Here is a 21,765-nt window from a genome sequence, read left to right on the forward strand (position 1 = left end):
CTTTTGAACACTTAACTGGATTAACCAACCAATAAAAATTCAATTAAAGTCCCTATAGCTGTTAAGCCAACAAATAAGAAAATGTTATTACAAAACCTTGGGGACTAGTGTAATAATCAGCCCAATGTCTCCTCCCTCCCTGTGATCAATCAGAAACAAAAATCCGTTAATTCCAAAAACGAGTGACGACATGTTTTGTTCTTAAGAATTTCCCCAAGCACCACTTATTAAAATAAATGAAACTTTATATAAATGAGAATAAACCTACCCTTTTGTCAGATATTTTTAAAAACTAATAATAATGTCGGACTGTCCCTACACTGTGTTCCTATTGGTTTAATTACTAAATTATCCATTAAGGCTTAATTAATGTTATTACGAAAATTATATGATTCAATTTTCTAACTTTAAATCAAGACAGGAAGGACACTTTGAATTTAGAAACACCAAAGAAATCTAAAGACTATTCATACATCTAATTAATGATGACGAAAAATAAACTTTTTAAGAAAAAAGAGTAATAAACTTCTGATGAATCAACTAATTAGAACATATAAATGAAGTACTATTCGGGATAAGTATTCTTTCGCTTTAAATTGTATTTGTTAATTCTAATTATAAGAACAGCATAATTTTTTCTCCTTTCTCTCTTTCTCTATCTCTCTCTCTCTCTCTCTCTCTCTCTCTCTCTCTCTCTCTCTCTCTCTCTCTCTCTCTCTCTCTCTCTCTCTCTCTCTCTCTATATATATATATATATATCTTTCTCTTTCTATCTCTCTATCTATCTATCTCTCTCTCTCTCTCTTTCTAACTTTTTCCTCCGTCACTGGAAATAACTGTACTTTTGATTCAAGCAAAACATTTGACTCATCGACAGTTCTGATGATATTTCATTGTACATTTTTTTCAAAGATAGATCATTACTTTTCTTTGCAAATGTTAATTATTTAAAAACATTTAAAATCTTAGATAGCGCTAATATTCTATAATTAGGGTATCTGCATTCGCCTGCATTGAACGCGAGAATAATATCAGCATTATTATTTAAAAACACAAAAATTATTATGTATAATAATTCTCTATAATTGATGAATATTGTAACAGTTAGATTTAAAAGCTTGTTTTCAAACTATTATATTTCTAATCTAAACAGAACATTCATATTATGATACTTTTACAATGATACTCTACTATAATTTGGGGTGCTTTACCTCAAAGTGCTTATCGAATATCCCCCCATCACCTATTTTTTAAATGAATCTGAAAAAAGGTTGATCATTTTTTTACCTATAGATGACTAACCCTGTAAGGCTACCATGTACCAAATACTACCTAACATTACCTGACCTAAAGTAACGAATACAAAACTACCTCTCCCCCCCCTGATTTTTAAAAATATGGAGGGAAATGTATTGCTCCACAGGGCACTTTGAAGGAAATAGTCCAATTTTGATTAAACAACAAATGTTTGACTGTTAGAATCCAGAATGAATTTGAAATTATTGTCTCCTCGTCTTAATCCCTTCGTTCTCTAAATAAAAAAGTACAAATATTTAATGAGACAATTCGAGCCATTTGAGCCATAAAATAGTGTGTAAATGTCAGCGAATAGACAAGTGGCTTTGTTTTTAAAAGGCGACGTACATCCGTCCGTTCTTAACGGTTGGCCTTCTAGTTAATCAAGGAATGTTAAAATCGTACTATCGATTTCAAAATTGGCATGGTAATTCCTTTTTTTTGTGATTTTAGAAATCGTAGCAACTCTATAATCGTCCTAAAATGTAAATATTTCCTTGAAGAGTATACTGTTTTAGAGCTATTTTGCTTCAAATGTACATACAATTTTGTTTAGACGAATAAACTTATAGTCTGCTTATTATATTATGTTACTCTACAAATTTTAATGTTCGTTTGTTCTACAGTCCGATTTTAAAGCTTCGCTTTTATGAATGTTGTTATCCTTGTTTTCATAAATTTGGTTTAACCTATCAAAAATATTTTAATTTATAGAAAGTGTAATTAAGTTTATCCTGATTGGGTCTATATATATCAATTATATATACATCAGTTAGTTCATTGTCTTATCCCCTAAGGTCCCTGCCTATTTGTTGTGTATTATGTATTTTTACCAGGGCTCTACCGCCACGTATACATAAGCCTCAAATTTAAACCCGCTATGGTGACAAAAATATTATTTGAAAAGATGGATAGTCTGTTCAGACATCCAGCTTAGTTTTAAAGTTAAATTATGATGATATCACTGAGGTTACACGCGGCTGATGTGCGGCTGGCGAGCCAGAATTTTTACTTACATGAAAGAAGCTATATACATCTCCAACTGGTGCAAATATGATAGGATCAACACTCTCCAAATTTTTCACTTCCAAATCCATGGCACTGCTACTCTGAATGTCGTCGTCTACAGTTGTTATTTTTATTTCCTATTTAGTAATAATAATACAATGGCCGATAATTTGATGTATGTCTCCAATGATAAAAAAAAATTGCCTATCCTGTAGATTACAAGTGGTTGAAACGCTTGGACACTTAACTTAAAGAACAAATCAAGATCTCAAAGTTGATAAGCCAACGAATAAGCAAACTTTTTTGTAAACAACCTGATGTCCCCTCCATAGTTGTTTATAGTTGAATTTTATACCTGCTTGTTAATATTTTGGTTGATGGATGGCACAGAAATACTTATTTCATCTGTTTCTTCTAAAAGTTCCTTTTCTTCTTCCCTACATTTAAAACCAACATCCATATGTAACAAAACAAAATTTCATGGACAAACAAACTGACAACGTGATTAATAAAGCAGTTGTTTATTGATCAGTGTCATAAAAGTAATTTATATACTAACTGGTATATGGAATCATTAACAGCCGAGAAAATTCAATTTTATCCACTGCCTTACGGACGTACTGACGGTCGGACAGACAAAGTTAATTATAGAGTAGCTTAACCCCTTAAATGAATTTGGTACAATATTCGAAAAGAAACATATTTATAATGCTATTTTGAGGGTAGGTTGAAGAAAAGCAGGGACAAGGAGATAGGTAAATGTATATGAAATTAATTTCATTTGTTGTCATAACTAATCAAGAGAAATGTCAACTTTCGATATTTTTGCTAGTTTTCCAGGTACCAGTTATCTAATTACTTTACAAGTAGACTAATATATTCTTTAAAAAATTAAATTTTACACTAACATTCCATATCATATGATAAAATATGTAATAAATTACTATGAATCATGTAGATAATTGAATAACTTACTCAGAATCGGAAGAATGATTTTTAGATTTATTTGTGAACTTCTCATACAAACTCTGACTGAAAATAAACAAAACATAATTTAGTGATAAATGTTCCGTAAAATCAGCGATCGGAAGCAGTCAAACAGAAATGACGTTGACTTCTGACTAAACAATTCTTTTTTATGGGTTAGGCATAGAAATTAAGTGTTTACACTAAAACCTATTTTGACAGATCATAGTTTTAGGCACTGCGAGGGGCTCTAACCCTTCGAGACTCAAAGTCCTACAGTGTAAAACCCCTGCTGGCTTTTTAAATTTTGCATTTCCTAACTTAAACTAAAATAAGATTACCGAAACGGAAGAGTCCAAATCCCAGAATCGTAATATTGATGCCTAAAATTTAACAGAAATATTAATAAAACAAAACATGATAGAATAAAATGTTAATTGTGAGATTTTACTTTACGATCACTTTCGTTATGTTAAAAAACATACCAACCCAATATATTACTTAATTAAAGAACATTGCAGATGTAAATCATTTTACCGCCAATTGTCTTTTCCCTAAAGATTTCTTTAACTTAATTCTTCATAAAATTCAGGGATCTATAGGGATAAGATAATGACCGATAAAATGATTTACATCTGCAATGATGATATACAAAACTACCCCTTCGGTAGAATACGATTAGTGGTTGAAACGTTTGGACACTCAACTAAATAAACCATCTTTTTAAAATTCAATAAAAGTCCCTAGCAAATAAGTAAATTTTAATGATAGATTTGGGGGACTAGTGTAATAAACAGCACAATGTCCCTTTCCTCTCTAATAAAATTACCTCTGTTTTCTAAGAAACGTTCCTCTTTTGTTTGTAAATGATTGGTCTGATTGCAAATTGTTCGTATTAGAATCTGATTTCTCCCTGGATTTTTCATCTAAAAATTTCATATTTATAATTCTTATGTAAAAGTAACAGGTTGTCTCTCAGTATGCGTATCTGTCTACAGATTAAGATCACGCTCCTAACAGAAATTGCCTCTGAAAAAATCAACACCACTCTTTAAAAATTGTATTGACTTTTCCTTAAAATTGAAAGTGGAGAATCGATTTAATCCCTACTACCCCCTCTCTCGACTATTCTAACTCCACCTAGAGACCTCTAGGTGCGTATCTGCTAGTAGAAATACATATAATACAAGAATTGTTAGAACTCTTTTGCAGTGGAAGCAAGAAGACCTATTGAAACGTTGCTATGATTTTTAATTATTGGACATAATCGTTCTTGTTTACACTTACCCTGTGACAGTGATGGACTAGAACACAAACTTGTTGCTAAGTCAAGCGGTTGAACATTCTAAACATCAACAATACTCGTGATTTTGTGACAAGACAGGGTCAGGGATAAAAATAAATTAAAAACTAAAATACTTTGTCACTCTGCAATTGCTATTGCTTTTGGCTAATAAGCTCACTTATAGGTTGTTAAGAGCGAAGCTTTTTTACATTTAGGGTCGTTTCATTTGACAGTAAAGGAAAGTTGTTATCGTTGTCCAATTGAATTTTTAAAATTTAAAAATCTGATTGCTACGATGTTATGATTGTTGTCATCCATATTATATTTATTAGTGGCAGGAGGTTTATAATCTACCTAAGAACCAAAATTTTTTTTTTTAATTTTTAGAATATTTGTCCTTAACCTTTTCCGTTTTTACATGTATTTATACAAATCAATGCATTGTGGCTAGTAATAAAAATGTATGGCTGCGTCCATAGCTTAAAGGGATCAGTTCTTCATGAATAATTCTCAACACCCTTGAACATTGTTATAAAGAAAGAATATAATTTTGTTAATATACTATAAAACCTATTTAGAAGGTTATAAAAGAAGAAACCCAATCGATTTGGAAGCTGTCATACTTCTAAAGAACAGACAGACAGACACGCAGACAGACAAAGTACCTATTTTATATAATGAAACTCATTATACATAGAGTACAAGAAAACCACTTTCCCTAGACGTTTTATCCAGGGATAAGGGATAGGAAACCTGGCCATTAATTAGGTCCCGGCCTAGATTCTAAAGGGATATTGCAACTATTACAAATTACTATCAAACTGGCGGACGCTCCCAAGTAGCTATAGCTCTAAACCAATAAGAATCGGCCTGTTTTTAACAACCAATCACCAATTGGCGAAAATTTTAGAAGCAGACCATTCTAGAAAAAATAATGATTTCGTCTGCTACTAAAAAATAAATATAAATGGTTTTAGATCACATTAGCTTAATTATTAAATCTGCTTAGAGTTAAACATTAAAAAAGGGCCATATAAAAAAAACAAAAATAACGGGATTATTTTTTGGAAAGGAGGTAGCTACGAATTTTCATTTGGTAGTTTATAAATTAGATGTTGTATTTTGAATTTTAAAAATTTAATACGGAAATGATACAACACTTTAACCCTAATATATGTACAATACACAATACAACACAGTACAAATATATCACTACATAATAGAATCCAAAGAATACTTGAGAGAATGTTACCCAAGTGCATATTAATTTATTTATTTTGAATTTTAATTAGCAATGAAATTTTCAATTAAAATTTTTACTCATTAATAAAAATGCAAATAATACAAACTAAAATCTGTCTGAGGGAAACCCAACAATAGCTTTCTGACAGTTCAAATTACCAAAGTAAAAGATAAAAAAATTTTGGGAGAGAAAAAACTTCATTTTAACAAAAGCCATTAATATATAGGTTTATAAAAAGTTATGTTTTTTACTTTAAACTAGCTACCTGAATTTGATTCTATACTTTATCTACACACACACACACAGCTTTTTTATTAGCGTTTTATACGAAGCACTGCGCCATCCCAAAACTGGTTTATTAGGCTAGAAATAGGCCTAGGCTTGAAATAGGCCTGGAATAATATTTTCCTACGTTTCCCATCCCTTATCCCTGGTTTTATCATGTCAAAACAATACTGACAACTTTTAATTAGCGTGACATAAGCTTGTATTTAATAGGGTTGTCTTTTATAAGCGAAGCTTTTCTATTGTTAGGGCCGGTCGTTCCATCCTTCTGTCCGTCCATAAGAAAGACGTCTGAAACTTGCTGTTAATATCCCAATTAATATTAGTTTATTTCTTGATAATACCGACAGGAAAAATGTTGATTTTGAATATGTGTAAAGCAGTAGCCGGAGCCGCTGGAATAACAAGCCAAAAAAGCTGATAAAAAAATCAACAATTCGCAACTTTTGCAAATGTGCAATAATAATGTCAAGTCAACATGGCTTGTAAAAAGCAGATTCAAATATTTTTTGTGTATGTACAACAGGGTTTCCAAAACAGCTTAGGTATTTATATGCCTTTAAGAAAAACTTAGTATTTGTATGAGAACACCTGCATCTTTATATATTATTGTTTTAACTTGCACAAAACCACCTTGTGATGCCTACATCAGGAGGTATGTGTGTGTAGGATTGTCATTAATACAACTTTTGGGTTGCTAGGTAAACATAGTATGCTCACAAGGACAAAAATCTGCGTAGTTTGGCGTAAATATTAAAGGCTTATCAACGTTTCGGGGGGGGGGGGGGATGAGACACTTCACATATATTGTTCAATACTAACGGTTACGTCCCTAGAGGCCTCTAAGAGGCCTCACCAAAATAGTTATAAACCTTTCCAGGAGAACCATATCGTTTCAGATGTTCGCTTTATCCTTTAGTACACGCAGACAAACAGACACAGATCCTGTTACTTTTATTTAAGGATGTAAAAAATTTAGAGGCGCGGCTTGTACTTGATAAGTTAGGATATTTTTCAGTCAACAACGCATGGTTTAATAAGCAAAAAGTCATAATTTTAAGTTCTTATAATTTAAAAGACATAAAATCTGTACAAATTATAAATTTTTTTATGAGATCGTTTACTCCATTTTATTATTATTAACTTTAACATAAACCTCTTATAAAATTATTTCGACTCCATGATAAATTTGAGATCCAAATTATTTATGTAATTAATTCGTTTGTTAGTTTCACAAAATTTAGCATTAAAACATATAATGCAATTTTAGAGTGTATGCGATATTTTAGTGGAAGGGAGATTAATATATTTGGCTACATTTTTATATTTAATAATAAATATATCAAAAGTACCACTTAAGATTCAGTTCGATGGAGTGAGATTAAAACCCCCTAAAGAGAGAATACATAAATATTTTGTTTACAAATCCTCACAAACAACAAGGATATAAAATGTTATGCTAAGACAACTATCAAAATAAAAGAGAGTATCCTGTTTCAAACGCCAGACAGTGCTATCCGTTATTTACAAATTCTTAATTCTGTAAAAGAATTGCATTCAAATAGATAAAATAAAATATCGGGTTTTAAAAGCGCGTGTTAATACCGTGTGGCTGTTAGACATGTTCATTTTTTAAAATTGTATTTTTTGTTGAAATTGAAAAAATAAAACTCCCATCCTTATTTTTAATTTATTCCTGTAATAAATTGGGGAGATGCTGTGCTTGACATGTCAATTTTTTTAGGAAACCCCTTTTATATTTAAAAAGCTCTTAACATACAGATATGAAGTTTGTCTTCAACAACTTAGTTGGGGAGTGTACAAAAAAATCTTATAATAACGATCGAAATTATTTTTTAGGGGAAGGGGATAACCTTTTTAATAGCATATGAAATGTCTAATAAAAACACGCCTAATTTTAAAAGATTTGGAGGGGTATAAAAAAATTGATAGATTTTATCAATCAAACAATATGAAGCACTTCTTATTTAAATATTTGGAAATTTTAAAATATTTCCGAGAAATTCAAAGGTGAAAATAATGGACCAGTCTAATACAATGCGTAAACGTATTTATTTATATAGAATGCAAACAGCTAACTAGAGAACTCAGTTCTACAGAAGCACTCATTTATTTACCATGTCTGGAAAAAGGGTAATTTCTTTCAGACACTAGAGCTAAACTATTAGAGTAGCAATAATTCAAATAACACAACAAACGGCATTTAGACTTAAAAGAAGTACAGCAAACTAGGTATATATAGGTCTATAGCAATACAATACAAAATTCTTTTTCAGGCAGTTTTCTTTTAAGAAGCAAGAATGAAATTTTGCAAACAAGCACTTTATTACTGATGCGTTATTTATAGTCTCAATTTACTTTTGCAACATATACAAAAAAAACTTTGTTGTTGAAAAATGAACCCCCGCCTCCCACTCCCTCCCCTTTATTTTTAGAATAAATTTAAATTTGAATGGAGGGTATTTTTTCCTCTTTTTATCTCTCTTGGGGACAAAGGTCCTGCAGCTCCTATACCTTCGTTGCCTTAAACTTATGGGTCTACCTAGTACTCAAAATAACCTAAACTTACCTGACCTAAAATAAGAAATAATTTACTTTAAGTGAAAGCACCCAAAAAAAAAACTACTTTTATGTCAGGTTTAAAATTTTTGTGCTAGTATCCTTTTTTGATTTATATGTATTTAGAGCCTTCTCGAGCGTCTGGCAGCTGGGCCTGTAATTGGCGATGGCGGCTTTATCTTTGCTCTGGAGAAGCGTGGCTACGTCAAGGCTGGCCCTTGGACGCCAGAGGCTACGGTTGAGCATCCAGAAGCAGTCAGACAGCTGCATAGAGAATTTCTTAGAGCAGGAAACGAATAATCTGATATTAGACTATCCTTTAAGGAAAAAAAAACATTTAAATTTTCTGCTAGTTTAAAATTTCATTATCATAAAGCACAATAGCAAAAACTATAATTGTAACCCATAAAATAATTGGAATTTTGGATCAACTGCAGTTCACGGTAAAATATTCCTGGTAACGAAAATTTCTAAAAATCTATGAATTTTAAAGCCTGCTAGATGCCAAACGGCTGAACGTGCAGATCATTCCCGCACACCGTTTTAAGCAACATAAGAAGCCTTACAAATAATCTGGAATAGCCATAAATCAATTATGCACAATTATCTCGCAGTGCAGAGAAATGCGCGAAAAAGACATATGTTACGCGTTTTATCTTCGGTGAAGCTTTCCCTGTACATCATTGGATCTTAGCTATTTCAGATTATTTGTAGGGCTTCTTATGCTGCTTAAGACAGTGTGCGGGCATGATCTGCACGTTCAGCCGTTTGGCAGCTAGCAGTTTTTAAAATTCATAGATTTTTGGAAATATTCGTTACCAGGAATATTTTACCGTCAACTGCAGTTGATTCGAAATTTTTAAAGGGACTTTTACGTTTTATGTTAGAAAAGAGGGAGGGATTAGAATTATTATTAGGGATTAGATATATGAAACATATGCTTAGTATCTCTTACTTAAAAGTACAAGATTAAACTTTAGAATGTAATTTTTTATTTGTGAATCTTTTCCCTGCAAATATCTAATTGTTTGTTGCAAAGGATCTGATGTTATGCAAGCATTTACTTTTTATGCCAGTGAGGATAAACTGACAGATCGTGGAAACACTGCTGGAAAGAAAATAGGTAGGTTCTAGGAGTGCAGCTATTCTACAAGTTCTTGAATGTATAGATGTGTAACTATGTATTGGGTGCCTTATTATGTATTTTTAAACTATAGATTGTCTTTTGATTCATGTAGAATATTTTTTTTATAAAAGTCTCAACTGTGAATACCAATAAGCTGCAACTTTTTTTGCCATAGCATTAATTTACTTTTACTTTGATCATTTCTATCATTGCATTGTGTGGGAGGTTTGTCATATTTTTTTATACTCTTTTAGGCTGCACACTCCCCTGCAAAACTCAGTGCGCGCTTCTCCATCAACCATTTTTAAAGCAATAATAATTAAGCATAAAGTAGATGAAAGTTTTTGACTAAAAATTTATGATTAAGGCGTAGCAGCTATCAACCGGGAAGCAGCTAAAATAGCAAAGGAAGTGGCTGCTGAGGGCGACGCTCTAACACTTGGCAGCCTGTCCCAATGTCCATCATACCTGGAGGGAAAGGGCGAGGCAAAAGTGAAGTCAGAATTTAGAAAACAAGTGGAGGTGTTCACCAAAGAAGGCCTCGACTTTCTGCTGTGTGAATATTTTGAGCATGTTGAGGAAATTCAATGGGCCATCCAGGTTTGTAAAGAGTCTGGCAAAACTGTTGCAGCAACTATGTGCATCGGTCCTGAGGGCGACATGCATGGAGTTTCTGCGGCTGAGTGTGCCATACGAATGGCACGTTCCGGTGCCGATTTAGTGGGCGTCAATTGTCACTATGATCCATTTGTTGCACTGGAGACAATGCGACGTATGAAGCAAGGCCTGGATGCAGCTGGACTGAAGCCATATCTAATGATGCAACCTGTAGCTTACCACACCCCAGATGCTGGGAAACAGGGATTTATTGACCTTCCTGAGTTTCCTTTTGCTTTGGAAGGCCGAATTGCTACCAGATGGGACATGCACAGGTACGCCAGGGAGGCATTTGAGCTGGGCGTCAGATACATTGGCGGGTGTTGCGGGTTCGAGCCTTATCATATCCGAGCCATTGCTGAAGAACTATCTGCGGAACGCGGCGGGAAAATGCCTCAAGGATCTATCAAGCATGATATGTGGGGTGGGGGTCTTACAATGCACACAAAGCCATGGGTCAGAGCAAGAGCCAGTAGGGAGTACTGGGAGAACCTGAAGCCGGCCAGTGGACGGCCATACTGCCCCGGCATGTCGGAACCGGACAACTGGGCGGAAAAAAAGAAGGGACATATGTGATTTGGGTTGGCTAATTTTAAATATACAGTTTCATGTTTTTGCTATGCTATTTAGAATCCCAAAATAACTTATTATTTTCTTTGTTGTAAACAATTGCAACATGTAAAAAGAAAATAATTTTTGACTCCTTGATATTTTTAAAATGGTGCAAAAGTTGAAAGCTAAAAAGTTCTTCTTCACATAAAATAATTATCTCTAATCCTCTTTTGTAAATCTTTTAATAGCAATAAATGAACTGTAGTATGTTTAATTCTAAAATACGATTAAATTAGCCCCATTAGATAAAAAATTATGTTTTATATACTTATAGAAAACATGTTAAAATGCTCAAATATGTAGATAATTATGAAATACCATTCTTGATGTAATTTTAAGTTTTTAATCAAAGCTGTGGTTTTTCATTTTAGTTGATTTCTTTATGTGTAACAAAATTTAACTTATTAAGCAAAAAATAAATTTGTTTGACATATCATTTATGATGTTTACCATTACCTCGTAAGGGCTGGATTCTCCTTCGATTTAAGTGATCATCTAGAGAATCCAGAGCATCATCCACGTGTAATGTGATGTGATACTCTAACACTTAAGGATATTAGGTTAAGTAACATCCATCAGACCACCAACCCTTTGATTGCACGACCTTTGTATGAGAAGTCCTAACTGTGCATTGTAGTAAGTTGCGCCTTTTTCGGGCCAAGTCATTCCCCCTGTACTTACTATTTATGTCGCGCACCTGACATAACCAATTTTAACGTCTTTAGTTATGACGCGGTGTCGCCCGAGAATCGAACTTATAACCTTCCCGGCGACGAGCGGATGCGCTACATGTTGAGCCACGATCACGAGTTCTCTTTTATGATGTTAATTTCTTTGCTGAAGTCAAAAGTAACACATCTGCTAGTTGTGAGGGAGTTGATAGTCTTATAACGTTAAACAAGGTACCTACTGCAGCTATATCAGGCGTGTGACATATACATTAGGTTTCGATTACACAGTATTGTACACAGAGAAAGTTCGTTTAATCTAAACGTTGATTGTTTGTATGGTAATATTTATCTAATCCAAAGCATTAACTATTTCGCCCTCAAATTTGACAAAACGCAAAATGAAACTTGTACCTTTAGAATAAGATGATCAAATTCATCCTTGTTATGTTGAACAGTGACAACATCAACTTCATAAGTGTCATCATTGTCATCCACTGTTATATCTTCATCTATATTATAAACAAGGGCAGTTAGCTCCAGGGACGCCAAGGTTGGATCCCTCCTCCCAACCATAAATTTTTGTCCTCCCCACCCCCAACAAAAAAATTACGCTTTAGAAAATCCTCAAAAAATTACCCCCAGGTAAAAATTGTCGCGCGCCGTGCCATTCTATCCCCTCAAAGAAAATAGCTTCTTAAGTAGTTTAGTAATAAAAGTTAGTTACTTCATTTGGCATGAAAAAAGAAAGTTAAAAACGGGTAAACGTCAAATTTAAAACATACAGTACAATCCTTGTACATTGAAATTTATACATCTAACTACTAAACACAACGAATGTAAATCATTTTCTAATACTCTATATAAAAATTACGTCTACATTTTGATTTATGCAAACCCCATGCAAATTTAGCAAACAAATGTCTAAAAGATTATTGCATCAAGTAATGATAGAGTGTATAATAACTATAATTAATAATTACCTTGTAAATTGATTGTGTTTTCGGATTTTTCATTCACTGTTTCTTCGCTTATCATGGCTTTTTCTAAAATATAATTTGATATATATTTTGTATATTTTGTGCTTCCTCTCAAAGTGCCTCTGGAGCACGCCCCCCCCGGGCCCCCCCCCCCCCTCCTTTCTTTAGTGATCATATTATAGTACTCTTAATAGATTAGAAAGATGATTTACTATTATGGCTTTTAAAAAGTCTTTAATAGAAGCCCAAGGTTTGGTGATTTATACAATAATATTGATCATATAATGTTTAATGAAAATAGAAATAAGAATGACAAAATCAAGAGAAAATATGACCTAATTAAAACAATACATATTTACTCACATAATCTTAGCTTAGAATCTCACTAACTGCTGAACCGAGATATGGTTCTTATTGGTTTATAACTATTTTGGGGGAGGGTACTTTTAGCCTCCAAGGAGAAATCACCAATAAAAAAAGTACCTTAGAAAAAAGTTTTTAAAAATTTTAAAAACAGTCCTTTTTATACACGACACAGATTAGAATTTTATAATTTTTATTTTGCCGTTTAAATCAACCAATCAAATGTCTTTTTTAAAATTCAGCATACTGTTTTTTTGTACAAGGAGACGTGTTATTAATTTATTTTAGCGGTAAATGACGAATTCAAAATTTTATCATTCCTTTATACCTTGTATGTTAGCCGTAGTTGGAGTAGTTGGATCAGAACTTATTTCACTATCCTCCCCTGCATCTTCGCTAAATAAAAAGGAAATTGGTGGTTTCCCTCAATATGTATATAGAGCACTAAACCCCTCCCCTATTTTTTAATAAATTGGAAATAAGATCGGCGATGGTTGTTTTTGTTTGATTGTATAAAACTTTAGGGCAAGTTAGGATAGGTTATGAAGATTGTTAAATTCGCTAAACGACTCTATTTTTAGTATTGTAGGAAACCTAATTGAAATGTAAATTATTATAGTATCCAAAGTTTTATAATTTAGCTTTCTCCTTCGATGGCCTGAAAACTGTGATACTTTTATTTAATCTAAATTGACTGGTTCAAAGTTTTCAACCAATAATTTTAATCTACTAAAGGGTTTTTTAGTTTGCATCATTGGGTAAGTAGATCTTTTAAATGTCCAATTGTCTTATCCCAAAAGATATATGTTTGGGGGAGCTTTGTATTTAATCATGGTATATTTTGGTTTATTTTCAAAATGCAATAAGAAAATTAATTTAAAATAGAAATAATTTGCAGAAAATAAGTGGTTACAATTATATATTTTTGCAATGATATTTGTACCAATGTAATACGTACTTCGCTAAGTGAAAATTTTAAATAATTTTCTCAAATATTTACAGGAAATAGTTAATCAATTACAAGTCTTTGAAAAGTAAGAAATCAATTTAGCACCAAAAATATTTTAACTTTTAGAGTAGCTACTCTGAAAGTGATTATGTCAGTTGGTCTGTAATGCTCTTATTCGTAAAGTCACAATTAAAGAAAGAAAACAGAAATAATGTACAAGGATAAAAATACGAATAATTGCTTTTCAAGTATGGCTTCGAAACAATATAATATCTGCTGGATATTTCAGCCATACTGAAAAAAAACATGTATAGCATCGAATTACAGAGATATTTCCAGGAAAATTAAATTAAAATCATAGAATTCATACCAGTTTTGTTATATTATAATTTTTCATTTTAATACACGCGGAAACCTCTCTATAACACGATGCAATTGATTCTTTGTACTTGGATAAAACTAACAATAATTATGTCCAAAAGTTTCACAGAAATTAACAGTCTTTTTAATTTTAAACCAATATAACATTAGAGTGCTTTTATTTCATATTACAAATTATTTGAAAATTTATTTATCATAAATTTGTAGTTTAATCTGTCAATAAGCAAGATTTTACTGTAAATATTGCTTAAAGCCTCTGTCGTGATACAAGTGACAGAACATACTGATAGAGTTGCTGCGCTATATGAAATAATCACCTAAATTGTCTTAGCTGCTGCGAAAGCTTCATTGCTCTCTCCTAAAACAAAAATAAACATCAATGTCAAAGATTCATTATAACAAGGACAATTATGTTGATATTTAGCTAAGCCATAGTTTAGTAGATATAAATGAACAACATAAAGAAGATAATCAAAGACTCTAAGAAATAAAATGACAAATAATGATGTTTTTAGCAAAACAAAAATGACTCATTTATAAAGCTAAGCTCTGAAATAAGACGGTAGGACACTCAAAAATTAACACTTGTAAAGAGTAAGAACTTAATAATCAGAATATTAATCTATAAGTCTAAACAAAATTGTATATAATTTGTTGCAAAATTGCGTAAATACACAATACTGTTTAAGGACATACTAAAAATTTTATGATTATGCTTCGCTTATGATCTTGTATCTTGTCCTAGAAGTCATTATTACAAAAAATTGTTGTCAAAAAGTTGAAAATTAGTTTGAATTAAATTGAAATAAGGTCTTTATGGTAACGATTATAGATTTGTTATACTTTATAAGTTTTACCTAACTGTAATAGGAATTATCATGCAAAGTGTGAAAGGCAATTAAAAAACATGCAAAAATTAACTTTAAGAGCTATCAGTTATCCTTATCCTACACGTGCTGTTAGATGTGATTGTTTTTAAGCTGAGGCATTACCTTTAATTTGTGAAGCTCTATAGAAAGATCTTCATCGGTTTCATTTTCATCACCAATAATTTCAACATCTTCTGCTTGGCTCATTTCTTCTATCTTAATATATTTTCAAACATTGTTTTTAATTTTCAGTGTTAGTCCGTTTGTCAAGATGAACAGAGAGCTTTTTTCATACCAAATCACATTGGGCTGTTAATTACACTAGTCCCAAAGTTTTATAATAGCGTTATCTTATTCGTCGCCTTAACAAATAAATGTAATCAACAGAAGGGGTTATTTTTGGTATCATCATTGGGGATGTACATCAAATCGGTCATTGACCACTGAAGAAACAGACCGACATGGGTTGGGTCAATGGGTCTTATGTCGGTTTGCTCAACTACTGAATGTATGTCTGTCTGTACAAACGCCTGTCCGCTGAGATCACCTAACGTTAAAATTTTTTTCAGAAATGTTTTCGATCCATTAGTTTAGGATAAGTTTTAGGCCATTTGGTAATTTTTAAAGCAATAGAGGGTAGGGAGGAAGTCGCTAGTAAACTTTGTAAAAACAAACAAACCTGATAATATTTGAGATCTAATTCAATTTTAAATTCTGTTATTTCAATCAATTGTTCCTCAGGAACTGCTGACAAACTAAAAAGTAAAATTTTAATAACATGTTTCATCCTTATATAAAAGTAAAGTGTATTTGTCTGTCTATTTGTAGCAAAAGATCTGGACCTATATGATTCTCCTTTAAAGTAAAGCTTTTTTAAGTCTGGGAAGATTTATAACTATTTTGGGGGAGGTTACCTCCATCCTCCCATGATATTATTCTTCTAGATTTTATCTTAGATTTAGACATTGTATAAAGCAATTAGCATATTGAATGTAATGATTATGCTTATAATCTAGGAATGCTTTTCATAATGAGGGTGCTTCGATCACTACGTCCGTAAAAAGGTCTGATAAAAATTGTTTAGTTTCCTAATTTTGTTACAAAATAAAAAAACGTATTTTATAATAAATTTTTGAGAATAATTTGTTTCTCTAATAGCTTTATTCATGATAGCTATGGTCTGATTTTCTTATTTATAAGCTTCAATTTCATGGTTGTCATATATGTATAATATGAAGCTTTCCTGTAAATCAAAGTTCATTAGGATTATCAGTATGAGAGTGACAGTAGCTTTTCTATGATTAGGGTAATCCGTCCACCCGTTACGGTTAGCTTTCATTGTTAATCGATTTCAAATTCATGAGTCATGTTACAGTTTTGTACAATGTTATAAGCGATTTATTTTATCTTAATGATCTGATTTTTGGAGTATTGATTCCTATTACAACAAGGTTATAAACGAAGTATCTCTATAATCAAGTAATAAAATGTAAGTATTCCATCAAACAGTATCCTGTATTTACGCAGTTTTTCAACAAATATACTTAAAATTTTATCTCGACTTATACATTAATATTCTGTTTAATCAGTTAATACACTCTACAAGTGTTAATGTTCGTTTGTTCTACCGTTTCAGAGCTTCTCTTTTATTGATGTTGTCATTCTTCTGATACTTATATCCTATAAATATTTGTATTTGAAATGAAAATAATTTATTTCTGCAACCTACCTTGGAAGGTGCCGGGGGAAAACTAAACATTTCATTTTCATATAAACAATTCATCTGAAATATAAACTGTCCCACTTCAGGGATAGTAAGGGATAAGACGATGGACAATAAATTGATGTACATTCCCAATGATTATAAACAAAATTACCTCTCCTTTAGAGTAAAATTAATAGTTAAAAAGTATAAACACTGCTAGTTGGAAATCAACCAATCACAATTCAATTTAAGCACATCTTGTTTTTGTGCCAATGAATAAGATAACGTGATTAATATACAACTTCGGGTACAAGTGTAATTTAAATTACAATGTCCCCTCCCTCCCTGGTCACTCCCTCTCAAACAGCATTCATAGGCCTCAATGTACTAACTCTTTCCTGCTAAACTTTAAAACAAAGCTGATCATCGAAGGCGTGTCAATCTGCAACCGCGGCTTAACACGTTTGGGAGGTGTTGGGTTCGAATCCGTTTGAAACCCGCGTCAAAATACCATGTACCAAAACAGGTGCAACTTATTACCGTGCACAGTTAGGAATTTCAGACAATAATTTTGCATAAAAGAGTCGATAGGCTTTTGTGCGTTACTTAACCAAATTTACCCCGGATGTTTGGTGTTCAGTAAAAGGGAAATTTGCTCCCTTTAGTTATCCTTGTTAGTACTGACATGCTAAAGCATCATTAACAGTAGCCTCGGCCAAAGAAGATGATTAACGGGGTGTCAGAACTGAACAAGCAGAATATAAATGTATAAAATCTAAAAAAAATTGTAGGTTTTATTTAAAAACTGATTAAATAGGGGATACTGTTTAAGGGAATACTTAAAATTTTGGGACTTGTTTATAGAGATGCTTTGCTTATATCATTGTACCTTGTTGTAATAGGAATCAGTATAAAAAAGTTAAATATGATAGATACGGATTAAAAACGAGGAATGTTTTCCAAAGTAAATTTCTATCGTCAACACTAAGTTAAAAGTTAACAGGGAAAATTGAAAACTTTTTTTGTGTTTTTTTGTCCTGAATGGCAGATATGTCATTAACAATTTTAAATTTTTCTATTCAGGGTTTTACTTCGCGCCTTTATCACAAGATTTTGAGAAACGGAATATGAAAAGCTTTTGTTTATGTATGCTTTTTAACAATGTTTGTAGAAGTGTGCACAAAATTGTACTAAACTTTAATAACTTAGCAGTCACCTGTAGTAGCTAAGTATGGAAAATTAATTGTTATATTCGTCCTCTAACACTTTTTTAAATTGCATAAATTGATAAAACTTGCACTATTTAGAGTGTCGTAGCACATCTATAATTAGGTAATGATCTTTCGTACGTCCGTACATTATTTTTATTAGAATCACTGTTCCCATTAATTAATGCTGCGCTCTTTGTTGATAACCAGGGATCTAAAGATAAGATAATAGAGGATTTATTGCAGAAAAACCCCAAATGATGACAAATTTTCAGTAGATAAAATTATTGCTAGTTAGAAATAACCGATCAAGGTGTAATAAAAGCCCCCAGAGTTTTTAAGCCAACGAATAAGAGAACTTTGGTAACAGAATAACTTGCGGACTAATATCCTCCCGCTCCCTCGGATTTTGATTATACTATATCTGCTCCATGCAAATAGACAAATAAACCTAACAATATAAGAATTATAGAGTAGCATCGCTACTTAAAAGCATACATTTGGGCTATTCAAGCCGGAGGGGCTTTCCTGACGCACGTACATATATGTTATATACATTATGCAAGGCTCTCGTGTGTGTTTGATAAAAATAACAGAAAACTTTCCCCCCAACTAAAAGACTTGCAATTAAAAATTGTGATGTGGGCTCTTTCTGTGTGCGGAGCTCTGTTTATAGATAACAAGGACAATTTTTATACAAATTATTATTACCTTTTCCTAATTTTATTTTTAGGGTGACTCGAAATAGATAAGGGATGATTCATCTCAAGGAAAACTATTTTACCTAATCTTTGAGCAAATTTTTAATATTTTCTTATCGCTAGCTAATTACAATTACATTTTGTAGACTAAGAAGTAGTTTGTATTTTCAGTGAGAATGAGATACAAAAAACAGCTTTCAAGAAATTTTTTGATTTGTTCATGAGATGTTTAAGACTCTCCGACTTTAAAAGATAACCCCTTCTTTTGGTTCACACATTCTGGTAGCGTTTTTTGATGCATCGCTTTCATATGATACCTATTTTTTACAGGAATCTTTATTAAAGGTTAAAAACAATACACGATTCATTATGAGCTATCCAATTCATTAAGGACGTATAAGTCATACAATCGAAGTTTGCAACAAAAAATATTTTTAAAGACTTTCTTTCTTATAATGTCAGGGTAAGAAGAAGAAGGACATTAATCATAATATATCAAATTTCCCTCTATCTACGCAAAAATCAGATCATAACTACGTAACTACGCAATAAGAGCATTTAATTTTTAAAAAGAAATTTAATCGTTCTAAGTTGTACAGGACTGTCAGACATATGATGTGTGTAAATTGATTTATTATTACTTGGATCTTACAAGATTATTAGTTCCTCTAATAAAGTGAAACTTGTAGCTGGCTAAAATAACGATCCCTCAATCCACTTTCTTTGCCATATCTCCTCCCCTCCTACTAGATGAACGAACTGGCCAATAAATACTGTCCATAATAGCAACCTAAATTGACGACAATTTTATCATTTTTTGGGTGGGTGGAGAGAGTTGTTTTCTTTTACACTCTATAACTAGATTCCGCACATAAAACGTAGGACTTTCTGGTTACGATTACGGTTGCTTTGCTATATAGAGTGAGTATGAACGTACGGACGGAGCCTAATTATAGAAAAGCTTCGCTTTTAAAAATAATAAAGAAAATACAAGTTCTGTTACAATTATTTATTAAAATTTTGTTCAGCTCATGAATGAAGAATGAATGATAAAACGAGGCAGTCTTTTTCTTTTATTGTGTTGTTTTCTTGCAGTTGCAGTTTACTTTCCTAAAATAAAAAGTTTAATATAATAATATGATTCTTTAAAATATTCTAGATTAACTGTTTTGTTTTATACTTGTCGCGCGCAACAATTTTACTTTTTTAGTCAAAAATCTTTACAGAAAAAATTGCTCCTTTTAACTATTAAAAAAGTTGACAGCCTTCTATAAAAACTTTATAATAGTGATAACCTATCAATTGCAAAGCTCCTAAATGTTAGGGGCGAAGCCGCTAGACCTATTGTATAAAGTAGCAATTTTTTATCTGAAGCTTAGATTTCAATAACAGGTTGAGTTATTCATTTAAGAGAAGCTTTCTATTTGTCCTGAGATGGTTTTAGGGTCTTTTTTTGCCCTCTCTTAACCCTTTCAATACAGATCGCCTCTTCTAGGAACACAGCTGTTAGTATGTTTTTATAATAACAACTCTAAAGTAAAAAATGTAATGTTACTTACCATAGACAAGAACACCACCGGTACCAGTAGTAAGACTCACACCACCATCAGACTCTTGCTTGGCCAGAGCGGGAGCACCAAACAGGGCGGGAACCTCGTGGACAGCACCACCCTCGCCGGCAACAGCCTTGTAGCCGCCAACAGCAACGGGCACAGCACCACCAGTGGCAACAAGAGCAGGGGCGTGGTAGGCGTAGGGCAGGGCGTAGGGGAGGCCATAACTGTAACCGCCGAGGACAAGACCGGCTTCAGCCTCAGCTTCACGCTTGCCAATGTAGTGGACACCAACACCAGCTCCAGAAGTAAGAGTGACACCTCCCGCACTCTCTTGCTTGAGGAGGGCAGGGGCAGGAAGAATGCCGGGAACCTCATGAACGGCTCCGCCCTCTCCGGCTACAGCCTTGTAACCGCCGATGGAGGAGTGAACTAAAATATTCAACAATTTTTATTGAGGATACTTTAAAGTATTTTTTAATGTAAATAAAATTTCAATTATACATCCCAAAATAATTTCATCTTGAAATTTGTCTATAATAAATTTTCAGAAATCTAACTATGAGACTAATTAAAAAGAAAAGTTTTTTTTGACAGGCGGAAAAAATAAAGGTATACCTGCTCCTCCAACATGATAAGCGGCATAAGGATATCCATACAACCCGTATGCTCCGAGCCAAGGAGCTGCGTTGCAGCTGGCAATCACGCTCAAGGCCTGCAAAAAAATCAAGAACAATTATTTCCAATAGAAATAATAGTTTGTAACCGACATTAAAAGGGAAGAAAAAAGATAATAGAAAAAAATTTGCAGAAAACGAATAAAGGATAAGAAAAAGGGAAAATAAATGTAGAAAAGTTAAAAGTAAATTAAGTTTAAGATGGAAACTGAATCCTGCAGACCATTTTCTGATAAATCAAAGCCGCAAACGCAGATGAACATCCTATTTATTTTATTGGCTGCTTTTATAAGTGAATCAATAATCCACATAACAGCCAAGATGCAATTTTTGAGCAATTGTTGGCAGTATATTCAAATCATTAAGTAGCGGCAGCCTCATATAAGTATTCTTAACTTTAGCCGTCTGTAAGTTAAAAATTCGCAGCTGGGTTACTATAAATTTTGACCAGTATCAAACAAAACAAAAGTTATATAAAAAAATCAAATAAACTATAAATAAAATGGTAAAAGCAACCTACCAAAACAAAAGCTTTCATTTTGATTATAAATTGAGTAACTGAATACTGAAGTAAAAATTGTGCAGGAAGCATTTTTATAGCAGGATCTGGGTGTGGTGTTGGACATAGTATAGTAGAGTTGAAGTACCAGATA

At 32.6% G+C, this 21,765-nt stretch overlaps 3 protein-coding genes across 3 annotated transcripts; 1 reads left to right on the forward strand and 2 right to left on the reverse strand.

The window, feature by feature from the left end:
• Positions 1 to 706: 706 nt before the first annotated feature.
• LOC145322294 (uncharacterized) lies at positions 707 to 17,073 on the reverse strand. The gene is made up of 14 exons (XM_080164185.1): positions 16,998 to 17,073; positions 15,948 to 16,023; positions 15,392 to 15,484; positions 14,717 to 14,757; positions 13,398 to 13,465; positions 12,710 to 12,772; positions 12,141 to 12,238; positions 4,558 to 4,615; positions 4,100 to 4,196; positions 3,612 to 3,653; positions 3,280 to 3,336; positions 2,660 to 2,741; positions 2,313 to 2,441; positions 707 to 1,531 (listed from the first exon to the last, which is right to left on the reverse strand). Exons 1-14 carry the CDS (start codon positions 17,036 to 17,038, stop codon positions 1,454 to 1,456), a joined length of 1,023 nt encoding a protein of 340 aa, XP_080020311.1. The 5' UTR covers positions 17,039 to 17,073; the 3' UTR covers positions 707 to 1,453.
• LOC145322262 (betaine--homocysteine S-methyltransferase 1-like) lies at positions 8,117 to 11,498 on the forward strand. The gene is made up of 4 exons (XM_080164136.1): positions 8,117 to 8,237; positions 8,790 to 8,950; positions 9,701 to 9,786; positions 10,157 to 11,498. The coding sequence occupies exons 1-4, from the start codon at positions 8,223 to 8,225 to the stop codon at positions 11,020 to 11,022; spliced, it is 1,128 nt and encodes a 375-aa protein (XP_080020262.1). The 5' UTR covers positions 8,117 to 8,222; the 3' UTR covers positions 11,023 to 11,498.
• A 2,803-nt stretch (positions 17,074 to 19,876) lies between the features above and the next one.
• LOC145322303 (uncharacterized) lies at positions 19,877 to 21,765 on the reverse strand. The gene is made up of 4 exons (XM_080164253.1): positions 21,633 to 21,765; positions 21,054 to 21,150; positions 20,442 to 20,867; positions 19,877 to 19,992 (listed from the first exon to the last, which is right to left on the reverse strand). The coding sequence occupies exons 1-4, from the start codon at positions 21,702 to 21,704 to the stop codon at positions 19,985 to 19,987; spliced, it is 603 nt and encodes a 200-aa protein (XP_080020379.1). The 5' UTR covers positions 21,705 to 21,765; the 3' UTR covers positions 19,877 to 19,984.

The sequence above is a fragment of the Acartia tonsa genome, chromosome 6 (assembly GCF_053477335.1).
Source record: "Acartia tonsa isolate MP-2025a chromosome 6, ASM5347733v1, whole genome shotgun sequence".
Taxonomy (NCBI): Eukaryota; Metazoa; Arthropoda; class Copepoda; order Calanoida; family Acartiidae; genus Acartia; species Acartia tonsa.